Source organism: Carex rostrata, chromosome 18 (genome assembly GCF_964058835.1).
Source record: "Carex rostrata chromosome 18, lpCarRost1.2, whole genome shotgun sequence".
Classification (NCBI taxonomy): domain Eukaryota; kingdom Viridiplantae; phylum Streptophyta; class Magnoliopsida; order Poales; family Cyperaceae; genus Carex; species Carex rostrata.
In genome coordinates this window covers 9309470-9328989 of record NC_135935.1, presented here as the reverse complement: position 1 = coordinate 9328989, position 19520 = coordinate 9309470, and the positions used below count along the sequence as shown (strand labels likewise).

Genomic DNA, 19520 nt, shown 5'->3' with positions numbered 1-19520 from the left:
AATAGTGACAATTTTCTTTTATTTTTAGGTCATTTTTTGCCATCTTTCATAAATCATAAAAAATAGTAAAAATTGGTATTCTACGAGTTCAATATATAACCAATTTACTGAGCTATTTAGTTCGAAGTTTCGAATACACTTTTTTGGAATTTGGACCGGGAGTACTTCGGCCAAAGCGCTACCGAAAGCATATTAGTCAATCTCTACTCATTCATATTCATATTAAAAAAATGTTTCCGGAAACAATATGTAGTGTTAAAAATATTTCAATAGTAAAGTAGATGTGAGAAATCAACCAATCAACCGGTCATGTTATGTTATAGAATTTTAAAATTAATTTTAGTTTCTGACATAGGCATTGAATTAAGTATTAGTATTAATACACACTCAATGAATAAAGATTTTCAAAGATATGCTCATAGAATGGACTTTAATTAAAAGAAACATAAAAATAAATAATCCGACGATTAATTGTATTGTAAATTAATTAAGTTTCTCGTATGAAGATCGTATATATATTGTAATGTTTCTCATATGTACTGTACATCATTTGATTTTCTGAAGCAAAGAAATAGCCTCTCAAGTATTAATTAATTACTACTCAAGCAAAATCAACACATTAATTAATTCTTCAAGAAAATCCTTTGAGCTGAGAGTCCAAGTGAAGTGTAGCAATCATTCTAACAAAATTTAATTTAAAGAAATTACAGTTTATACCTCCAGCTTTGCAAATATATTTTCACGGATTAAAATAAAAGACAAAAAAAATACAAATAACAATAACAAAGATAAGAGCAGTTTAAATTGTTGTTGATTTCAAAGTTCCCAGATTTAAAGTCTCTAGCTAGCATGCACTACATCATAAATTAAAGTGTTTTTTCTTAAGCTTAAGATTTAAGTTTTGTTTCCTTCAAAACCATCTTAACTAATAATCATAAAATTGAATAATTATTACCTCATATAAGTTACAAATTACCATAAAAGTTGGATGCAAATTGATAGATAAAGAAAATTAAAGAAGTTCAAGCAACCTGAAAAAAAAAAAAAAAATAGGCAAAAATTAGTGAATCAAATGCACAATTTGTATTGCTGTCTAACTTCCTCATCAATAATAACAATCTATTATTACTGTGCAATCAACCAACTTAGAAAAAAAAAATGTGAATAAAGAAATGAAAAAGAAAAGAAGACGATGAAAATTAATATTATAAAGCGTCTTAAAAACTAATTTAGATTCTATCCATCGGTCACCACTTATGTTCCCCAAATCACAAATAAATTTTCTAAGCTTTATTTTATTTTGACGAGTTCATGGTATGAAATAGAAAATGATGGATGAAGGAAAAGAATGAGTTGATGGAAATCATCAGCATGAGCGGTCTAGGAAACTAATACAATAATTCTCTAAAATTATTGAGAAAACAAAAAGAGTTAGTTTCCGTAAACCTCCAAGCTGAAAATTTCCATCAATTTCTATTTCCTTTCCTCAACCACCAATACTTGACTCACTGTATTCTATTTTCTTTTGGTGGGAATAAGTTTGACGACAAAAGGAGTTTATATAGATGAAGGGATAGGTAATTTTGTAATATCACTTAATAATTTGTCCATTGTTTAGTTATATTCGATGTGTTGTTTTATTAAATAGTTGAACGGTTAGAATTTACTGACAAATACATTGAATTTTATATTGATGTTGGTACAAATTCAATAGATAAATATTTATCAAAGATATACTCATTCAATGGACATTAATGCTTTTCATATCTTCTTTGTAATATTTCTCATATATATTATTATTATTATTGTTTCTAGAAGCACGTACCATATGATCATCTCAAGTTCCTCAATTTTGATTTGTTTATGGTGACATAATATAATTGAACATATCAGGAATAAAAACTAATTGACACTTAAAAAGATATTGAAATAAAATGGGTAATTGAAGAGATATTGATTCGAAACATGTTTCAGGCAAAAAAAAAAAAAAAAGCAAATCCGTACCAAGAAATAAAAAAACCAATTGACAATATTAGATTCGGGCACAAAATTGAAATGGACACTACACAAACATTCATGTACAATAAAACATAAATATTTTAGAATAAAATATAAAAATTTTAAAACTATTATTATATTATTTAATAATATTCACAGTAGATCAGGCATTTGAAAATAAGAAACTGCATGTATATAAACTAGCTAGAAGTTATATTGACATATATAAATTTTATAATGAATTTGGCATTGTTGTATGAATAAAAAATTGATTGCATGTAATTGGCTCATTTAGGTAATTCGGATGCCCGCTGCCCGCATCTTTCTTTGTAGAGGATCATAAATTATCGTACTCATATTCAAAATATAATTTCAGCAAACAATATGTATTTACAGATAATTTTTGTTTGATACTGATGTTTAATTAATGGAATTTACATGTAATTTTGTTTTTATACATATAGAGTAATAGAGACGAAGCAGATATATAAAAATAAAACAGACCTTCAGATGGCTAGTACTTTTGTGTCATACAAATTGATAATTTTCTTCATGTTTTGTTGAATTTAAAAGTCTATTTTACTCACTGCCGTATGTGTTCATATTCTGTCAATCCTGTTATGCTTGATTCTTAGATATTCTAAGCTTCAATACAACCCAATTAAGCTAAACTAGACAGAAATTTAAAATTGATTTTACTTGGGAAATTAAGAATCAACCAATCAAATTAAGCTACAAATATGCAATCCTTGCCAAAATAGATCCAATTAAAACCATCCTTTCTGCAATTAGGCATAAGTAACAACCAAGAACAACTAATTTTCATCATCGGACTCAAACGATTGCTTACGCCTGATAGAATTGAGCACTGAAGCTGGGTGGGAGGGTCCTGACCTGCCTGTGCGACCCGAAACATATCCCTTCACCTTTGGCAAACTCATGGCACTGAGGGGTGGGGTTGCCTTGAAATTACTTGCATCTCTGAGTACAGACTTGCATCGCTCCTCCACAACATTCTTTCCCTTATTACCCTTAGCCGCAGCCTTGGCTGCTTCCTCATACTTGTTCATGTCATACAAGAGTTCTTTCTGGAGCTGCTTATCAGCTACTAGTATTTCATCTATCTCGTTTTTGTAGTCTTTCAAGAGGGACCGGAGGCAGTCCATCAAACACCCAGTGAGGCGGCTGTTTCGGCTCTCCAGGAGGCGCTTCAGCTCAATGAATATCGGGATAGCAACTTGGATCAGGTTCTTCTTGGCCACTTGTGTTATGATCCGGCCCTTTAAAGCAAGTGCAGCTGCTGATGTGGCATCAGCAGGACCATCAGCAGCTAGTTCTTCATCCATCTCAGAGGTGTCCGAGGTAGTGCTTGCTTGGATTCTCATCTCTTTGCATGCTAATATTTGTAATGCATCCTGAAATAATAAGGCTGCATTATGGTTTGCTTATGTATCTTTCTTTTTATTATAAATAGCAATTCAAAATGAGGTCATAGATGTTTTGTTCTAAAGCTGTCTTTAATAAGAAAAAGATTTTAATCAGATCAAACATTGGATTCCACTATGCATGATCAGGTGTCACATTTAGTTTGTCTTCCCAATATTTTTATTGTGGAGGTTTTCAGGTCCATTGGATTAAAATGAAGCTATTATACTAGCTAAGGGTAATAACATCTTCAAAGATAACAAAAGGCTTGCAAAAACCTACATAAACTATAAAAAACAATTTAGCATAAAGCTCCAAAGGAGTAAATAATGTGTATTGAACCAAATAATTTGGGAAATATCTCAACTGCTCATGCGCAGTCTACATATTTGTGTCTAATTCTCTCAGGTTCAAGGTCCAAATTGGAGTCCTAGGCAGAGATTTGGCTTCCATAATTCCATTTCAGATCAAAGATGATCCAGATCATGCCGGACCAAAATGCTGCCCAAATTTAATGAATGCTGGTCAAGCGAGATTTGAATCATGCAATCAGAAATTATGGACTCTCTTATTGGGTCTTTACAATTGGAAAGAAGGCAGACCATACAAAATATATTAACACAGACCTGTAGCACAGCCTGACCAGTGGTGTCGTCAATATTAAGCAAACCATCACAAGCTGCTGCTAAAATTTCAGCACACAACTTGGCTGATGTGGCAAGAAGGTGCTCTGGTGCCATTTGTTTTAGCAGAGCAATGTAAATGAGCATTCTCTTTGATTTTGATCTTTCATCCATGCCCCTGAAATTTTCAAGGATTGCAACCTCAGTGGAAGTTTAACTATACAAGGCTGTACAAGTTCAGTACTACTGGCATCCTTTTTCTATTTTTTTTTTTTTTTTTATGATTTCTATACTATTTGCTTCTTGTTCACTCTTCTTGGTGCTAATTGCATGGTGAGGAATGGATGATTTACTGAAGAATCAAGTTCTATCCATAAAACAAAATATGAAACAATACAAAGAATAATGAAAATATCATAAACTTACTTTATTGCAAAAAGCTCATTAGCAGGGTCAGAAGAACTCTGTGCCTGGTACCCATTTAACACATAAATAGCTTCTATAAAGCTGTTATATGCAAGTAGTGGTGCCTTAGCTGAAAAATGACATCAGAACACCAGTTACATATTTTTAGTTGGAAAAGGCATGGAACTAATACTAATGGAATTTTTGCCTGCGGAATTTTTGGAACTGTACCTTTCAAGATACTGGAGAAAAGGAAATCAGCTAAATGTTTGATCTTTTCAGACTCATCAACTAGAGAGAGAAGAAACCTAAGGAACACCACTCCTCTCCATTTTACATAGTCCCTCTGTACATAATCAAATGAAATTAAAGAGAGAGAGAGAGAGACCCTCTGGATTTATATCAGCTGGTCTTCTAATTACCATGTTTGTGTTATTATTTCCTCTCGTATTTATTCATGATTTTATTATTTTTAATCATTCCTGGTTATTACAGGCTTTTCTAAATCTTATAAATGATCATAATCATGTTTTGACCAAGCAAGTCCTACAACACCTATACCATACTATACTGTTAATGTTGACAGAGCCTGTACCAGCATGGGCTGGCCAAAATTTAAATACTGCTTAAGGCTATATGAGAGCCAAGTTGTTTCTTTGTCAAAATTGTGTGGCCATTTGCTCATTATTACAAGCTTTGAGATTAGAAAATGCATAGCTCACTTTGACAAGACAAGTTTCATACAAATACAAAGAGCTAGACCATCCCATACTCTTATAGCTGTCAGAACCTTCAACAGCATGTATCAGCCAAAATTTGAAAATGTTGCTCAACACTATTTGAGAGCTAAGTTGTTGCTTCGTCAGAATGATTAGCTCAAATAAATTACAAACATATTAAGGTACAAAAATATATAACAGTACTGCCTTAGACAAGAAATGGCTTTTAAATGCAAAAACCAAAATGTTGAAACAAATGAACAAACCTGTAATAGTCTTGAGAGTAAAATAAATGTCTGCCTCCTCACAACTTCACACGGATCACATAATGACTTTGTTATTCTTGGGATATAGCTGCAAAGTTTGCAGATATTGTGAACTTTTATCAGCTGGAATTAAATGTGAAAGAGCATTATAGGAGAATTCACAATACACTAGTCATAAACATCAATTTGAGGATTGCAGTACTGGAATTTGATCTCAAGACGGTATAATACTGGTATGTCTGAGTTCGTACCAGGTATTTACACAGCCTACAATTATGTTTAGCCCGATCTTGAAATGAAAAGTTCATAAATACAGATTGCATCAGTTCTCTTTAACCAAACAGGCTTTCCAAATTTTTTATAAAAGCCAATATCAAGTTGTAATATAGTATGCAGTCTCATGTTCTCCTTCCTAGTTATAAACAATAAAACCTATACCCATCAATCAAAGCAGTGTATCTGACACAAAAATCTGCCATTGCTACCATTATATTGTTGCGGAGGGCTGCCAAATTACTCCTCTCAAGCTCCTACAATAACAAAAATAGGATACAGATATAAAAACTGATAAGAGGATATCACCTCTGGTCTGGTAGCTACGGATCACAAGTATTATACATGCTAGTAAATCACTATTTACTCAATCTATATACATGCTGGTAAAGCTAAGATAAGAACCTCAATCTAACCAAAATTAGCACATGAAAGGCAACATGGATTCAAACTGTAATGTAAAGAAGGCCAAATGAGGCCAAAAATGAAAGTGATTAAACTCTAGTAGATCGATGTCTTACAGCCCTGTAAATACCAGTAAAGGATACAGCAAAAGGAGCTCATACTTCTATAAGTAAAACAAAGTACCTGAACAAAGAGAGGGATGTAGAGCTTGGCGATCTTGTCATCTACTAAACAAATCTTTGCCATGGTGGACCATGACTGCACATACAGAGATGGAGCCACCACCTCGAATGATGCACTTGTAGCTGACAACTTTCTCAATATTGGTTCATTGTTACTTCCAGATGTAATAATAGTGTGCAGCAATGGTATTATTCCCTGCACTTCAAGATAAAATAGCTAAGTTAACAATAATTTTCGTTCAGTTTAGAGTAATTTCACCAAATTCAGATCATAAATTTCCAATTGAACTAAAGTTAGATTCAATTAAGAAGCCGTTGGGCAATGAAGCAATTGTTTTTATAGTATTGTTACTGTACAGACTGTACATAGTTGCAAACAACCTAACTATTTCATACCAAAGCTTAATGCTTCAACGATGTGTTCATCTGACCTGTACCTGTATGTTAACAGTAGGGCACACAATGACCACTGATCCGACAGTAAAAACCGCAACTACAGCTTGTGACATGGTATCTGGTGACTTTGTCTTCTTCCCCTTTGTTCTGCTGCTACTCTGAGGAGTCGCAAAGTCACCTTGCTTTTTGGTCTCTGACACCTCTGAGAGATAAAAGTTGAGAGCTTCTGTAGCCGTCGAAACTAAATTTTGTGACCACTTCAGCACAAGCCCGTTGCCTTCCTCTGTGGTTTTTGCCTTTCTTTTGCATAGGGTCCTTAAGGACTTCACATGAGCATCAACCTACATATATAAGACAGAAGATATCATTGAATGGTGTCTCTTTGAAACAATACAATTAATTACACAATAATTTTGCTAGTTTAGGTTTCTTTTTCTTTAATCTTTTAGGACTAGGTGCTCCTAACTTGAGACAAAAGCTTAAATGAGCCATTTAAGGTTATCTCATGTAAGCTATTAAAGCAATTAGAGGCAGAATAAATTGGATTGCAATAAGAGTCCCCCTCCCCCCCTCACCTCACTGAGATGCATGTTGAATTTCTCAATTCGTGAGAGCAAGCTGTGTGCCAACTCAGCAGCCGGTTCACTTGGCAATTCCATGGAAACATTTGACATTGTGTTCAGTAGAGAAACCCTGTCACGGGCCCACGAGACAGTTTCTATCTCACCATCATCCCCACACACTTTCTCTTTCCTACCAGCATCACCAAGTAGCTCCCAGTGCTGAGAGAGAAAACCCCAGTCAATGGCCTTTGGAGTATACAACGAGACTTCTGCCAGAAGCCACCAAGCTCCTTGTGGGGCCTGCCGCAAGGAATCCGAGGCAGTTATTATGTTCTGAAGAGATGTTGCAACAAAAGGCTTGAGCTTTTTCTTTTTACCAAGGCTTGTGCAAATTTTTTTAATGAAAGGAGCAACCTCTCCGTCAGAGATCCCCTTCAGAAGATCCAATAGGGATTCAGGAAATAATTGGTCAGAAGTAGTGGAGCTCCCAAAAGGTCTCAGGTCTGCAAATTGGCAGATGCGGTTCAGCACCAGCTCAAGAAATAGGTTCTCACACTCTTCTTGAATGTTTGTTTCATTGTCAACTATTAGGGGTGGTACAGCTTGGAGCCACTCGCGTATAACATTACCATCTGAAAATCTTCTAAAGACCTATAAAACAAGGAAAATCATAACGAAGTGATGGTCAAATATGGGTGTGTCCCTACAAAAACATAAATGTAAAAAAATTATCTGCACCCTGCAGAATGACTGGTGTCTGATAAATCTATACATAATATGGCGGAAACTTGCAACCCTCCTCTCTCAGTTCCCAATTTCTTCCAAAATTAATCTCATTTCTCCCATATTTATGCTGAGAATGGTAAGGAAGGAAGTTTAATTCAGGAATTGTTTGCACAGAATGGGGAAATAAAAGGTTCAAGATAATATTTTCTGATCATAGGGTAGAATATTATTTTCCAATGTTCAGCAGGGCCATTATTAATATTTTTTTATTTTTCAGGGGCATACTACAGTTTTAAGATATTTTACAAGTTCACCAAAAGTAGCACAGCCTGTACTACAATAATTCTTTCCAATTGGGTTTTAACCTTGATGAACACAACTTAAAAAACAAGAGGCAGAAACGAGTTAGAACAGAAGTTTACCTCTGAAATAGCCAAAAGAGCAGCTTTCCTAATACTGACAAGTGGGTCCGAGCAAGCCGATCCAAGAACCTCAAGGAGGGACACATCTACTGTCCCGATTAAACCCATAGCTTTGGTTAAAAGCACCAGTGCCGCCTTTCTAACTGCAGCCTTGTCATCTGAGCATCGTCTCCTCACCATGTCAGTAAAAACCTCCATTCCAATCTCTTCTCTCCTCTCAGACATTTCACTGAACACCTGAGTTATATTCCCTAGAGCCCTTGCACGTATTCCTGCCACTGTGTCAGAACATCTCTCCACCAGAGCTTTCAAGCAGACAACCCTCCACGAGTTGTCTGAATCACTCTCTTTTGGAAAGCTCATGAGACCGAGAATTAAATCAACTGCTAATAACCTCAATTTGGGCTTCCCATTTGCTAATTTTAGCACATAATCAACAAAACCGAGTAATTCGTCCCCATTGAAAATCTTAGTAATCTCCAATATTGTTTCTACAGCAAAAGCCCTTGGTTCAGCCCTCTCCGGTGCCTTGTTAGCCAAGAATCGAGGTAGAGACAACAAGGCCTTTTTAACACCTTCATCTTCATTACCAAAAGGCACAATCTCTCTCCTTACAAACCCAATTACACCAACTCTAACAGGAGACTTGACTGATAATAGCATTAAAGGGGCCAAAGACCGAAGGATTTCCACTGTAGCCTCACCTTTATCGCCATGCCCAGGTTCAGAAACAATAATTGTAAGGATCTGGAAGCATGAATTGGACACTGCATGATAATAACTTGAATTCATAATTTCTGAAATTGAGTCAATTAATGTTTTTCGGGTATCATTGTAGGAGTCGAGTTGGATTCTTGTGAGAAGATCTGAGAGAAGTGCGAGAACTTTGAGGATGAGATTGGAGGAGTCGCTTGGTTGTGGATTGTGCTCAAATTTGGCACTGGGCTTGGATTTGGATTTGGATTTGGAATTGGGCTTGGTTTTGGATTTCTGTTTGGTGTTGTCAGGAGAAGTAGGTTGGTTTTTAAGGGACCGGCGAAGGGAACGAAGAATAGAAAGAAAATGGAGAGGAGAAAAGAGAGATACTAGAGGGGATGAAGGGGAGAGAAGTAGAGAGAGGTAAGAAACCGAGGCGAGGAGGGATGGTGTGAGTGAAGTGGAGTCGATGGAGGTGGAGAGGTGGCGGAGGAGGGAAGAGAGGGAGAGATCAATGGAGGAGAGGCAAGAGAGGAGAGTGGCGGGTCCATTGGAGGTGGAGAGATGGGAGTATAGGGTGGAGAGGAGGGAGTGGGAGAGTGGCGGAGGGTCACTGGAGGAGGCAGTACCGCCCGAAATGGAGACAAGAAGTTGGAGGTCGGAGAGGAGAGCGGAGAGAGGCTGAGTAGTCTCCTCCGCATCTAGGTCACCACCCATGTCTATGTCCATCATTTCTTATTTTCTTTCTTGAGAGAAGGAGACGAGTGAGTGAGAGATTTGGGTTTTTGGCTAATTCCTATTTCCTAGCCTAGCCGCAATTGGGAGTTCCCGCCCTTTTACACCCAAGTTGAAGTTGTCAACTTGGGCCGGATTTTATTCTCTGATGAAGACGAGTATGATCGAACGGTTGTGTGCAAACTACGATATATTGCCATTTCACTTGTATAATGTGAAATCTCAATTCAATTGTCATGCATATTTATGGATGATTTGCTAATCCAATCTATTAATAATCAGTCTTATCAGATTTTCGAATAAAATTCGTATTAACTTTTTGCATAATGTTTCTACAAATCAACGAATTAAAATGGTTGTTCACATATAATTAATGTTGGATCCTAATCAAATGTTGAGTATATATGTAATATAATTATAAATTGTATACTGTCGCAATGAAATGAAGTAATCTAAAATAGAATTAACATATTAAACAATCTATATATTTAATAAGTTATGATTGAATAATTTACACAGAGATTAAATTATTTATAGATTGATTCTGAGATTTACAATTCAGAAAACTGTCTTTCAAGATCCTGTCCAATCATTGTTGTGGCCCTATGTGCGGCCAGGCATGGGCCATCCGAATTCTCTGCGGCAAGTTGTGTCAAACATATGCCACACGAATTCTCTGCAGTCAATTATACGGTTAGGTATGGCCACACAAAATTCTGTGCGGCTGGTCGTGCAGCCAGACTTGGCCACACAAAATTCTAGACATGAAAATTAGGGCTGAAAGAAAGACGGATTGTAGTACAACAGACTTGGTTTGTGTAGTCGTACTAAATTTGGTGCGGCCGCATGTGTGGTTCGGAAGTACACCCCTATATATAAGGATGAGTTCTAGGGCACAAGAAAAGGAACAGCTCAATTTTTTAACAGTCGCAATTTCACAGATCTGAGTATTTTTTTCTTCTTTCATCATAAGACATAATTGTTTGACCTTATAATTTCCAGCAGATAATTCATCCCACACCCGTATTTGCAGAATCAGTAATATCACTTTCTCGAAAATGATTATTTATATTATTTCAGATTTTTACTCAAATTATTTGCGGAATCAATAATGTGATTTTGTTTTTTACTTCTTAACAATATGAGTGTTTTTTGGCATTATAGAAAGTTAAAACTCTTTCTAAATTACACCCATATTATACCTAAATTATGAAACATAGAAGTCAAATTATTCTTGAAAATCCAAATTTATTACTATATATCTTAACCAGTATAGTAAATAACGGTACGCGGTTATCGAACGAACAGGCTACCGCCAAGTGATTAGTCAGAAATAATTAGAAATAATCGATAATAATTAGAAATAATCAGTCGATTAATCAAAAAAATCCGTAACGGTTTGATTACCGCCAACGATTAATTAGCATAAACAGATATTTTTTACAACACTGATCTTAATAATATAACTCTTTTGACAACCACTCCAAGTTGACTTTCATTTTGTATGAGTTATCTAATCTAATAGACATTTGTATTGAAATTCGGAAATTAGTTTTTAATTTAGTAATAAGAGACATTTGTATTTAAATTCGGAAATTAGTTTTTAATTTAGTAATAAGAGGCTACAGTAATATGCATATTACATAAGTGCTATGAATTCATATTTTTGTATTTAAAGTTCAAACTCTTATTTTAAATTGTTCAACGTGATATTCATATTAAAATATATTTGTAGGTCAATTTTTTAATTTTTTTCTTTTATTTTTTTAACTAGATAGAAAATTATTTGATTTGAAAATTATAGACTCTCCAAAATGTGATTTTCTACGTATCTTAAAAGTCGTTAAAAAATCTAAAAATTATAAAATATGCTCTTAAGTATATTTTCATATGAAAATATATATTCATATGGATTTGGCTAATATGCTATGGATTGCATAGAGGCCTTCCATGCTACGGCTCAATATTCGAATTTTTAAAATCCTAACAGTCAATCCGAACCGTTCATCTTGTTCTCCATATTAATATGTGTTTGGAGACCAAATTTTACATTTTTTGGAAAAATTTTACTATGTTTTTAGATTTATTGAATATCGCTGTTTTTTATAGTCCAGATTTGTCTAAAAAACAACGATTTTCAATAAATCTAAAAAAATAGTAAAAAAATTCGAAAAAATATAAAATTTGGTCTCCAAACACATATTAATATGGAGAACAAGATGAACGTTCGGATCGACCGTTTAGATTTTGAAAAGTCAAATATTGAGCCGTAGCACGGGAGGCCTCTATGCAACCCATAGCATCGTAGCCAAGTCCTATTCATATTTAATAGTTTAGATCAACTAATCAAAAAAAATCTGGAGACACAACATCTACATTTTTTCTTCAAAAAAAGCTTCAGATTAATTCTTTGAATTAAAAAAGGAATATTATAAGGAGCCCCTCATTCCTGTCCTCCATTTTTCCCCGCATAACCCTTCACCAGATTAACTTCCTTAACTACCTGGTGGACCCCGCAATTAACAGAATCTAATTCCTAATCCCTGCACTGCTTTTTGAATTGAAGCATATTCATCCCCGCATATATATTCTGTTCGCATCCCCGCAATTTCCATTTTTAAAATTCAAAATTAATGCGTCCTGCAATTTCCATTGTTGGCTCTGAGGCGATTTTTTCCAGCGATTCGATATTTCTGGCGATCCGAGGCGATTGAAGGTTGAATTCAAAGGCGGCATAGGCGAGCATAGGCGAGCATAGGCGGCATAGGCGAGCATAGACTGCAATCGATAGAGGCAAGATAATCATTTATCCTGTCGTTTTTGCACGAGCATTCATCTGATCTCTCTTGTTCTCCGACGATCTTCCATATTTCAGGCGAGTGCGTTTTGAATTATAACTTTTTATCTGGTTTCAATATATTTCTATGTCATTTTATTATCGGAATTCGATGAGTTCTTAATTGATGAATTTTTTTAGCGAATTCAACCGGTTGTTGATGTATGATAGATTATTGTAGGGATTAATACTTGTTAGATTTAGAATTAATACTATTTTTGGATTTGATTTCAAGTGTTTGATCATATTTTCAGGCGATCTATGATATTACTTTTGCGATTTGTCATTTTTTTTTCATAGTGATCAGTTAATTGAGCAATTGATCAGGTATGTTTTCACAAATTATCAATGATGTATGCATTCATTTTGTATTAATACTTGTACATTCCAGTGTTAATACTTTGATGCATTGTTGTTTTAATTTGTCCTTCATATTGTCAGGTGATCGCTGGCGAGCTGTGATTTTTTCAATCGATTAGGTATTGCAAGAATTGATCAGGTATTTTATGATTTTGTGAATGTATAATTGATTGATGTAGTATGAACACTTGATAAAACTGATATTAATACTATATCATAGTACTAATACTGGTTGAATTCAAGTTTTTTGTTTGTAATGTCATGTTTTTTGTTTGTCAGGGATTAATACTTTCTTATTCAGTTGTGGATATATATGTGTTAGACCAATTGTGATTTATTACTAAGGATCTGGAAATTTTTGATTGCTTGTAAATACATATTGATTTGCAGTTAAATATTTGTACATTTAGGGTTTAACATTAAAGGAAGTGTAACAGTTAGTAGAGTTAAATACTTACGGAATTAGAGTTAAATACTTGTACAGTGAGTGTTTAATCCTAATCACTTTAGTTCTGACATCTTTTGGTGAAGTTAACTTTTTTATACATTGTAAATACATACTGAATTAGACTTAAATACTGGTCTCTAAAGAGTTCAATATTGAAGTTCCTTCAATTTTTATATATGTTTTTGTTATTGTTGAATGCAGTATGGATATTGATCTGAATGAAGAGTTTGGAAATGAGTTTCAGTTATGTGATGAGTTTCATGAGGTCGATTTGTACTATTTATTTGAGGATGTTTATTGTGATAATGAACGAATTGAAGATGATGTTGGCATAAGGGAGTTGGGATATGATTAGAATTTGAACATTTAATATGTTGACAATGAAGTCGATGATGTACAACGGAAAAGTTTACATTGTCAAGGTGTTCATATTGAAGTTGCAGAAGTTGAGATTGATCCGGTGCCAAAAGTGTCCACATAACACATAATATAGCATAAAAACTACTACAAACTTAACGAAAAAACTAACAAAAAGTAATATAAAACATAATAGACTCTAAAAAACGTAGGAAACACCCGTTCATGGCTCGTCTTTGAGATGAACGGAACGTGGTGGTGGACGTTTGGCCCTACGGATATAGGGCTTTGGTTCAGGATGGCACCTTGGGCTATGTCTTGGCTTAGACGGGGGTGGCCACGGCCAGCTTCTCCTAAGATACTTCTCAAACCCTGGTGGTACGCTGGGGTGCGGCACGAATTGCTGTGGTGCGGCATTGGAGTCTAATGGTTCTTCTTTGATCGTAGCCATTTGGTATTGAGTATTTATCTCTGTGATGGTGTGTATTATCCAGTGTTAAGTCAGTATATATAGCATAGTTGAAGCGTCGTTTTGTCTCCATCCAGATTATTATATTATTTTCATTATTTTATTGTTTTTCGTCCAGATTAATTGTTTCCTTAATTCGAAAGGAAAATGCTTCGATATCTTAGAAATCATATTTCTTGTAATCTCGGAGTAGCACGAATCTCGTAGCAAGTGAGGGATCTTTTCAATTTGTTCGAGAAGTTTCTATTTGGGTCTATTAAATACGTGAAGTTTGTATCGGCCCAAGAAGTTTTGGGACCACAGAGTTGTGCGGGAACAAAACGGACAAAGGAAGAATTGTTGTGCAGGGATAAAGGATCGAAAGCTTTGGTCCAATAAATTAGATTTCACTATATAGAGATTAATACTTTAATGAGTAAAGATAAACATTAGAGTGATCACTGTTAAATACTCACATTTTTTTCGCATCAGATTGTATTCCAGTCGTTATTTTTTGTCATTTAGTGCGGGATTTTTTGCAAAATTGATGCTGCGGGAATTGTTATCAGGATCCATTAAAAAAATAGAGATATTGATTTATAACACAGATACGAATGTTCATTTTTTGGTTTTTGTTTTTGTTTAAGTTATTAATTAATTTATTGTTAAAGGAGAAATAATTTGATGCGTACTAGATTGAGGAAGGCAGGCCTCAGCCTCACAACGTGCGTCGAAAGGTTGGAGATTCTCAGCCCACGTCAGCACATTAAGTGTAGTCTTAATGGGTCAGATCCGGAATATCTACATTAATGCGTCATACTTACTAAATTTCTCAGTCATAATTTAACCTCTAATTTTTCATACGAAATACTTTGTCTTATCAATTAAATCAACACCGATTCTCAAGATCTTATATATTTTATGAAAATTAATTGATGAACTATTGTATTGGAACTTTTACTGTAAATTACAAGATCACGTATCTTAATTTTTTTTATAAAATTGCGCATTACTATTAATGTGACTTAAAAATTTGACTAAGTCAACCTAATTAACATCTCCGATAAGAATCGATGGTGTTTATTTACATTGCTCTCTAAGTTATTCTGTTCCATTTCTCCAACCTTTTTTTTATTTTTATTTTTAGTAATTAGTATAATCCTTAACATTGTATAAATGTGATAAGGAACGGTTTAAGTCCACACGAACTCGTACAATTACTTTATGAGTGTAGAATGTATAGATATATTTTATTTCACAAATATCCTTATTTAATTCATGTAAGAAATCCCCCCTAAAATAATTAATGCGGAAGTTGATGAAACTTATTTAACAAAAAAAGAAAAAAGAAGACTAAATGGATTTAAGAAAGCGGGTTTCAGATATTTTTTAGGATCCTACCCACTTAATTTCTTGAATTCGGGTATTTTTTAGTATTTGTTCGCTAACAAGAAGAGGAGAATCCGGACTTTGCTGCGCGTCTCTGCCGTGGGCCCGTGAGAGAGAAGAAAAACATCAAAAAGAAAAAGAAAAAGCAAATCGGAGAAAACAAGGTTTTCTGTCGCTAGAAAAAAAAAAGAAGAAAAAGGAGAGAGAGAGAGATGGCCGAGGCGCCGACAAAGATGGATTCGATCAGGAAGTGGGTTGTTGAGCACAAGCTCCGTACTGTTGGTAATTCATAAACAATCTTCCTTCGATCTCAATTTATTCGTTTCAATTCGATCTTCTAATCATATATTTTTCTTTTTTTGTTGTTGTAAAAACTAAAAAGGGTGTCTATGGCTTAGTGGAATTAGCGGTTCCATCGCCTACAATTGGTCTCAGCCGAATATGAAAACCAGTGTCAAGATTATTCATGCCAGGTTTGTTGATCAATATCCATTTTTTCTTTCCTTGCCTATTCATTGTTATTTAATTTCTTAAAAGTGATGCTACACTGTCTACACATCAAGATCTGGCTGAATAACACACTATAAAAAATTAAAAATGGACATTGTACCCTTTTACAAATCATTTGAAGCTAAAAACTAAAGAGAAACAAAAAGGTGAACTCACAATTCGAGGTGTGGAAAAAGCAGATGTAATTAACTCAGGCTAGGATTGAAAATAAGAAAACATAAAAGAAAATAAAAGACAGGTACTGTTTTGCGCAGTCCATGTTTCTGCAACAAAGTTATAAAAAAAAAAAAAATGATGCTGATATCTTCCCTGGGTACTAGACCAGGATTATATGCTAACAATCACTGAATTAGAGCTGCTTATAAATATTTTTGCTTATACTTTTTTTTTTTTGGGCAATTTCTTTCCTGGTTATATTTACCGTAGCATACCAATACCTATCAAAATCCTATGTTTCTACAATCATTGGCAAACCAGATTGTTTATAGTATATTTATGATTTCAAATATCAATGGATAATGGATGTTTATGACATAATTTATATATGATGTAGGTTGCATGCACAAGCTCTGACACTGGCTGCATTAGCTGGAGCTGCAGTTGTTGAGTACTATGACCACCACTATGATGCAGCTTCTAAGACCGATTCAAACCAATTGTTGCCGCATTCTCACAAAGATCATTGAATTTCAACTGACTACCAACTGGATCTTTTCTCTTTATTCAAATTTTCAAGTAGTGGTTTTTCTGATAGGAAATATGTTTTTTCATGACATGTGAAATTGGATGCTCCTTGATGAAAGGTTACTGTAGAGATTTTTGATAATTTACATTTCTCCTTGCCAATAAAGACTTCATTACTATAAAATAGTATCATTTTATCTTGCCTGTGTATTATGTATCTCTTAGTGCCTTGATTATTTTGCTCTGTTTATTGAATGTGTTATATTTTCGCTGGTTAGATTTCTCTCTGATATAACGACGCATTTATATTCAGATGCGTATCCAGTGTATACCGGTGAGTATACCGGTGAGCAATGAGTGCCTGTTGAAAATGTTTTGTCATGGGATCATGCTCTGCTATCAGTTTTGGGGCTTTCAGGTAGCATTTTGAATGGTTGGGCATCAAATTTGCACCTTAGTCAATGTGCTATTTAACTCCCCAAAACCCACCTCTAGGACAGTATTTTGCCCTCATCACTTGTGTCCATAATTTTTCCGAATTACATGCCATTTCCCATATGAGTTTCAGTATCAGTTCCTTTATTGTGTGAGTGGGTATCTTGTTTAGTGACACGTAGTATACCGGTATGGTCATCAGCACCGATTTGATCAAGGCAAGTATACCCGCATGAGACAATAGGTTGATCTTCCAACCCGCTAAGCGGCTATGGAATTTATGTACCAGTAGGTCATGCGTGAGATCTCTTTGTGAAGACTGTGTGGATATAAACACTCCCAGTCCCAGGTATCGTTCATCATCCTCTGCCAATTTTGCCCCCAAGTGTTGCATTACTGCCCCTTTCTCATCTTCAGTGCAGCCAGAGCTGAACCATATGGATGATTTTACTGGATTGATTTGCAAACCAGAAGCTTGTGCAAAAGCATCAAAGATTGCCTTAAGTTCCATGACCTCTGTACCCGACGCCTGGCCAAAGTATCACAAGGTCATCGGCATATAGGGCATGTGAAATAATGGGTGCCTGTTTTGCCAACTTAATTCCTTAGCGTTCCTCTTTGTATCGCCATGTTTATTCTCAATATTTAGTGAGGAATTCCATAACAATTATAGATAAGTACGGTGATTATAGACACCCTTGACGTAATCCCCTTGTACCTGACCCGTTAACTAGGATAGTGACCCGACTGCAAAGACACATTTGGGATGTTTATTTCCTTGATAGCACCGAAAATGAACTGCCATCCAAGAGTGTCAAAGGCCTTCCCAATATCTATCTGCCTTGAACATAAAGGATTTCTCCTCCCATGTGTCTTTGCAGTCGGTTTGCTAGCAATTTCATAAGCATCCGGTATGTGGTAGCGGTCTGTATTCCTGTATTCCTTTGGAGTTTTTGGCTATCTACTTTAGGTATGAGGATGATGTGGCATGCTAGCCACTGTTCTGGTACAGTAACGAATTGAAATGCATGTCAAATTGTGTTGGTTAAGTCTATTTTGAGCACCTCCCAGTGGTTTTGTAAGAACCGGGTAGTGATACTGAGAGAGGTAGGTGCTCATTAATGCTGAGGTAAGTGCTCAGGACTTGCATTGTGCAAGGACTACCAGTCTACCACAGGAGGAATGGCCCAATTAATCTTCTATTTGTATTCGAGCCCAAATATGTCTTCAGCCCAAGTTCAGTTAACTTATTGGCATTGAATATCTGCCCGATCCAAATACGAACTACATAAGAGTTAAGACACCTAAAAATAGCCCACTATCGGTAACCTATCCTTCCGGTTCCCAAGAGGGAGATATATCCCACAACAGAAATATATCTTTACATAGAGGCCATTATATACTTGTTTGTAGAACAGACTATCGTCTCTTCGGAGACATCCGATAAAATTGGAACGATACAGAGAAGATTAGCATGGCCCCTGCGCAAGGATGACACGCACAAATCGAGAAATGGTCCAAATTTTTTTGCCATTTTTTCCCCTATTTTTCTCTGGATCTGGTCTCCTGTTGCTCTTCTCCGAGTTTTGTGCGCTATTCTTTTCCAATCTATTGTTCTGCTTTCTCTTCCATGAGCTGATTTTACTCTGCGCCTCATCTCCTTTCGCTCATTTCACCCCTTGTTTTGTCAGAGATTTAGTATTACAATTTTTTTTTCAATTACTCTTTTCTGTTCTACAAGCTGATTGATCGCCTTCTTTTACGTCTTTAATCAGTTGTTTTTGTTTGTTCGAACCACTATACGAAGTATGTTTTTTCTTTCCCCTTTTGAGAACAAAAATTCAAATTCAAATTGACAGCTTCTGAATCAGCAGTATCGGTTTCTTATCTAATATATCCAAAAAAACTTAGAACTCTCTTATATTTTCTCTGGTTCATTTGAGAGAACTTATGATTATTATTTTCTTACTAATTTTAGAATTGACTGAACAATGAATTCTCTATGATGTTTTTCTATATAAGAAATAAGAGTTTTTGTCATGCTTAAACCCCAATTCAAGTACTTGTTATTGTGGATTGGTGTTCTTATTCCTTGAACTCGGATCAGTTCCTCAGTAAGGACTAATCATGGCTAAAAAGGTGAAATTAGGATCACTAATGGTAATAGGTGTTGCTTGTTTTGGACTTGCTTGGTTGCGGCTTCTAATGGGCAACTAAGT

General features: G+C 35.2%; 2 protein-coding genes and 1 non-coding gene across 4 annotated transcripts; 2 read left to right on the top strand and 1 right to left on the bottom strand.

Moving 5' to 3' along the window:
• Window positions 1-2708: 2708 nt before the first annotated feature.
• Window positions 2709-9829, bottom strand: LOC144569323 (binding protein). 2 transcript variants are annotated; one of them, XM_078319613.1, is made up of 10 exons: window positions 8404-9829; window positions 7268-7906; window positions 6728-7033; window positions 6298-6492; window positions 5875-5966; window positions 5437-5524; window positions 4683-4797; window positions 4473-4581; window positions 4050-4224; window positions 2709-3413 (listed from the first exon to the last, which is right to left on the bottom strand). In XM_078319613.1, the coding sequence occupies exons 1-10, from the start codon at window positions 9826-9828 to the stop codon at window positions 2814-2816; spliced, it is 3744 nt and encodes a 1247-aa protein (XP_078175739.1). In that variant the 5' UTR covers window position 9829; the 3' UTR covers window positions 2709-2813. The 2 variants fall into 2 exon arrangements, with proteins under 2 accessions (XP_078175739.1, XP_078175740.1); XM_078319614.1 differs by having other exon boundaries at window positions 2711-3413; window positions 6734-7033.
• A 5890-nt stretch (window positions 9830-15719) lies between these two features.
• Window positions 15720-17076, top strand: LOC144569446 (uncharacterized). Its single transcript, XM_078319799.1, has 3 exons — window positions 15720-15954; window positions 16055-16145; window positions 16736-17076. Exons 1-3 carry the CDS (start codon window positions 15885-15887, stop codon window positions 16866-16868), a joined length of 294 nt encoding a protein of 97 aa, XP_078175925.1. The 5' UTR covers window positions 15720-15884; the 3' UTR covers window positions 16869-17076.
• A 1649-nt stretch (window positions 17077-18725) lies between these two features.
• On the top strand, window positions 18726-18828 carry LOC144570797 (U6 spliceosomal RNA). The gene has a single exon (XR_013517022.1). It is a non-coding gene; the product is annotated as a U6 spliceosomal RNA (small nuclear RNA).
• Window positions 18829-19520: the final 692 nt, after the last annotated feature.